The following is a 5,379-nucleotide window of genomic DNA, read 5'->3' on the forward strand; positions in this document are numbered from 1 at the left end:
CTCTAATGCAGGATGACCACAGGTTGACACCAGATCCATGGTGCTGGATATTGGCAGTAGTTTTGTCCCTGAGCATGTCTGGAATCTCTCAATATGAGAAAGAGCGTGGGATGTTAATGCTTGTGTTAATGCCTCAAATTACCATAAACTCTATCTCTTTGCTATCATCAGCAGAGGCAGAGAACAATAAATTATATCTACTTCTCAACCCAGGAGTTAACAGTATTGAAGAAAAATAGCTGAAGGGATTATACCTCCAGGCTGGTAGCCATTTCTATTCTATTTCCTGTTCCAAACAAACAGGCCAAAAAGACATGATACCATGTAATGATTTCTAATGCACCTTATAATACATCTTTTATAAAGGGAGGATTAAAATTATTGTGCCTTAGGGTGGAGAGTGAGCTCTATTGTGTGCTAATATCAGACTCCACGTAGGCAATGTAGCCCAGAAGGGACAGAGGTATTGAATGTATCAGGGACAAGATGTCCCCAATGATATTACATAAATTCTCTTTATTGGCATTACTATTTCAGAGAGACTCCTAGGAAAGGACAGGTTTTATTCCAATAGCAATGGGGAGCACAGAGCCCAGGCATGATTTTCTTAGAGAAACATGCCATATAGTCACCAGAGAGGGTGAGATATCAGCTCCAAGATCAAAGGAGAAAATAAGGGACATGGAGCTCTTGCTTCTCTCTTTCTGCTACACCCAAGCCCTGAGCAATTTGCTTATATCTTTAGTAGGGACTCCTTTACTAATTCCTTGCCCCTCTTCCTTCCATTAAAAAAAAAAAAAGAAATTAGAAAGACAGAGCAAATTAAGTAGGGTTAGGCTTCTTTGGAATTGGATTCTTAGAGAATGAAGAAATAGGAAAATTTTTGAAGGGCAAGCTAAATGGTTCTCTGTGGTTGGGGGTGGAAGTATGTAGTAGTCATCCTGGCTTCTTTTCCACTGTTTGTTCAATACCTAATAATGAAATACCCTATTTGTATCCACAGAGAGATGGCTGAGAAGACTATGATGGATGCCCTGACTGAGTTGAGATGCCACTTTACGTGGGATTTGCTGAGAGTGGACAACATAGATTTGCCTGATTTAGAAAACAGAATCCAGGATGAAATTGAATTTCTGGACACAAAATTCAATTCAGCAATTTACAACACATTGGCTTATGTGAAGTATGTAATAGGTCAAAGTGAGGAGGCTCTTGAAAGCTTGAGAAAAGCTGAAGAATTGATCTTGCAGCATCATGGTGACAAAGCAGAGATAAAAAGCTTTGTGACCTGGGGAAACTATGCTTGGATCCATTATCACATGGGTGAATTGCCCAAAGTTCAGTTTTATCTGGACAAGGTGGAAACAAGTTGTAAGAGGCTTTTAAGTCCCTTCCGCTATAAAGTGGAACTTCCAGAAATTGACTGTGAGAAAGGATGGGCATTGCTCAAGTTTGGAAAGGAGTATTATGAAGAAGCCAAAGTTTGTTTCCAAAAGGCCCTGGAATCGAAGCCTGATGACCCTGAATTTAACACTGGATTTGCAATCAGCGTGTTTCGTCTGGATTTACAAGAGGAATATGATCGTAATATTTCTCTAAAACCACTAAGAAAAGCAGTCAGACTCAACCCAGAAGATGCTTACCTTAAAGTTCTTCTTGCACTGAAGCTCCAGTCTTTTCATCAAGATGAGGAAGGAGAAAAATATCTAAAGGACGCCTTAATTAGCAAGACATCACAACCCTACATCCTTCGCTATGCAGCCAAATTTTACTGCAGAAAAGGGTATCCAGATGAAGCTATTGATCTCTTACAAGCTGCTCTGGAAAGAACTCCAACTTCCAATGTCCTGCATGATCAGATGGGATTTTGTTACGAGGCAAAAGTTAATCAAATCAAAAAGGCTACCAATTACAAGCCACGAGGCAGGGATAGACAAGATCTTGAGAGAGCAATTCAATTAGCTATATTTCATTTTAAAAAATCAATAGAGATTAGACCCACATTTGAGTTAAGTTATTTAAAATTGGGTGACATGTATGCAGAAGCAGGTGACTATGACAAGGCAAAAGAAAGCTACCTGGAAGTTCTGAATCTGAAAGAAATTCAAGATAAGACAAGGCAAGAAGTCTACTTTCACCTCGGCCGCTTCAATGAGTTTCATAAGAGATCTGAGGCTGATGCTCTCGCCCATTACTTGGAAGCTTTAAAAATAGGCAAAGGAAAATCATTGATGGGAAAACGCCTTCCAAATGCTGTGGAGAAATTAGCTAAAAAGCGTCTTCATCGAAACAAGTCAGATGTAGAGAGTTTGAGTCTCTTGGGGTTCATCCATAAGATGAAAGGAGAAACAGAAAAAGCCTTAGAGCTGTATGAGGCAGCCCTGGAATTGGGCTCCTTCCCCTCTGCCTCCTGGAACACCTCTCTTCCTTGAAGATACTGCCCAAGCACCAACTTCCAATTGAAGTCATTCCTAATGCCTTCAGCTGCTTGTGCTTTCTTTTCTCTCCAAACACCTTGCATTTATGGGGTTTATTTGGGTCTGTTCTGTTCATATTCATTTGGTATATTTTTTCATGTTGATTTGTCTATTAGCATGCAAACTCCTTGAGAATAAGGATTATTTCATTTGTTGGATTTGCATCCCAGATATCTAGTACAGCGTCTGGTACATACATAGTAGGCACATAATAAATGTCTGTCAAACTGACTGTTGACTGATTGATTAATGGATTAATTAGCTACTGGAAATAAAGGGTTCTATCAGCAGTGCCGTGATAGATTGTTTTCTCTTTAAAGCTTCCTTTTGTGAATTCAGCCCCAAGGTGTAATAACAGCCATTGCCTGCTTTAACTACTAACAAAACTGAAAGTCAATATTATATAACTGATAGAAAATGAGTGTGGAAGGCAGTAACACCAAATCCTCCTCCTGGCACCCACTGGTTGTATGATCCTGTCCAAATCATTTCACTTTTGGGGTGTCTAGGCCATTCTCTGAGATTAAATGTATCAGTGAAGATAATGTATTTATCTGTGTTGGTAGAGGAAGTTTTTTCATTTGGGAATCCCTAATATAAGTGAAATCATAGAACTAGTCTTTATGCAATAGAACTGCTTTCTATGAATACTTAATATTATTTACTATTGTTTAACTCAGCACCAGAGACATAGTGTTGTGAAAAGTGAGCTAGATTTAAGGAAATAAGAACTGGATTCAAATTCCACCATCGTGTTGTCATCTGAGAAAGAAGGCAAAGAACTAGATGATCTCTACAGACCCTTCTAGCTCTAAAGCTTTGTTTCTGTGATACTAATAAATTGATGGTATAAAGTTTATTGTTCATAATAAATGGCTGCTCAACCACCATTTGCATGTCATGTTTCTTTGCTCTACCTTCTGCCCTAGCCTTAATCACAGACCCAGAATTCCAAACTCCATCCCTGAAACCTGACTTGTGAGCCTTCACTTAATCTTGTCCTGACCTAGACCCTGCCCCAATTCCTGACCACCTCCATGCCTTGATTTTAAAATTCTCCCACCTCCATATACTTCTACCCCCTGCTTTCCAAGTCTAACTCTGAGAACAAGTCATCAAATCAACACCTTCATTTGAAGAAAGGATATGTCAGTGTATGGCCCTCTAACTCTACATCCCCATTCCCTCTGACTTCCTTGTCTAAAACTCTTCTCCCTGGCTTGTAGCCCAAGTATTTAGCACAGTACCAGCCATGTTATAAAATATGATAAGTATTTTATATAATATTATATTTATTTATAAATATGTATAAAATATTATAAACATAAATATAAATATTATAAAAATATTTTATAAGTATTTTTCTTTTTTTTCACTCATCCTAGCCCAACCCAGGCCCAAAATAAGGTTCTTTAGCCTTTTTCCTGCCATAGACTCCTACCCATTCATCAACTTTCCTTCTCTAGATCTAGAAACAGTAATTAAAACTCCATGTTATCATTAGTAAACTCATTTTGACCCAGACTTCCTCTTGTCAGGTGGTAGCTAATCCCTTATTCTCACAATAAAACATTCTACAACTTCACTCCTGGGAGTGTAAAGCCCCATACCCCCTTTTATGATTATAATAATATTAGCCTTTATGATTATAACACAAATGATATAGCTTGCTTTATAGGAACTATAAGCGTTAGCTAAGAAAATACAGCTTAGGGTGGTATCAAATCTAGCTGACAGGCATTTTGACATTTGGCCTGTAACCCAAAAGTTTCTACCAAGCCCATCATATTCTGCTCTAGGTATGACAAGACCATCAGTAGGGAGGTGGAGGGCTCCTCTTGGGTGCAAATATCAGTCGTCCAACTACTGACTCCTACACAATAATTGTCAGAAAAACAAAAACAAAAACAAAAACAATTAGACCCTGACCCTTTACTGCAGACCCTTGGAAAAGTCAGTTTTAATAACAGATGTGGGCTACCAGCTTATTCAGCTCTGACATTGTGTCACTGTGCCATTGGTTAGGACCTGATTTTCTGAAAGTTTTTCCATCCATTCTATTTTAATTTTTACTGTATTTTCTGTCACTATGTCATCAGATTTCTTGGCATAAAAAAGGGTACCTGCTAAGGCTCCAGGTCTTTGGACTTGATCTTGACCAGGTTGACTTTTCTGTGAGACTGCCCCCCCCCAATAAAACTTATTAATTAGCTTGGAGATCTTATCGGTGTGATATTTTTTCACATTACCCCTCCCATCCCCTACTGGCCTCCAGAAAATAATATAATATCGCTGATCAACACCCCCCATCATCAGTATAGGATATGACTTTTCTCATGCCCTGTTCTCCAATTCTTTTGGCCAGGATGGTAGAGTAGGTATATGCCTGGCTCTTCAGTGCCACTTCCTAACTCCCTCTCTTTTGCCATCACGCAAAAACTTGACTTCCCTTGAAATTCAGCCCATCCATCTCCACTGCACTATTCCAATACTGGTGACTGCTTTTTTATGTGCTCCCCACACCAACTCCATCATGCTCCCTCCATTCTCAAAGAGTTCAACTCTGACACTCAGTTTTCCTTTCCACCCTAACTCCTTCCTTCATACTTGGTACTTCTGTACATATAATAATATCCCTCTCAAAAATCTGGCCTTTGCACAATGTATCTCCATGGAAATGTCTCTTATCTACTCACCCAGAAGAGACCTGTATATCACCCATATATCAACCTGCTGATCAAAGTTTAATTATTGGTTAGGAATTACTGATTAATAAGTAATTATTAATTATTGATCAGATTCTGTAGTAAGAGATAGTCTCAGCTATTGACAGAATCAGAAGTTGTTAGGGCAATTCTAATAATTTAGGAGTAATGGTAGGCTAATCATTTAAGATATAATG

The 5,379-nt window shown here is 38.8% G+C and overlaps 1 protein-coding gene across 1 annotated transcript; it reads left to right on the forward strand.

Moving 5' to 3' along the window:
• The first annotated feature begins 977 nt into the window (after positions 1 to 977).
• Positions 978 to 3,367, forward strand: LOC123234277 (interferon-induced protein with tetratricopeptide repeats 1B-like). The gene has a single exon (XM_044660198.1). It carries the CDS (start codon positions 978 to 980, stop codon positions 2,430 to 2,432), a length of 1,455 nt encoding a protein of 484 aa, XP_044516133.1. The 3' UTR covers positions 2,433 to 3,367.
• Positions 3,368 to 5,379: the final 2,012 nt, after the last annotated feature.

The sequence above is a fragment of the Gracilinanus agilis genome, chromosome 2 (genome assembly GCF_016433145.1).
Source record: "Gracilinanus agilis isolate LMUSP501 chromosome 2, AgileGrace, whole genome shotgun sequence".
Classification (NCBI taxonomy): domain Eukaryota; kingdom Metazoa; phylum Chordata; class Mammalia; order Didelphimorphia; family Didelphidae; genus Gracilinanus; species Gracilinanus agilis.

Bases quoted from the DNA above. Each gene is read 5' to 3' on its own strand.
- LOC123234277 (XM_044660198.1), top strand. From the start codon at position 978: ATGAAATACCCTATTTGTATCCACAGAGAGATGGCTGAGAAGACTATG.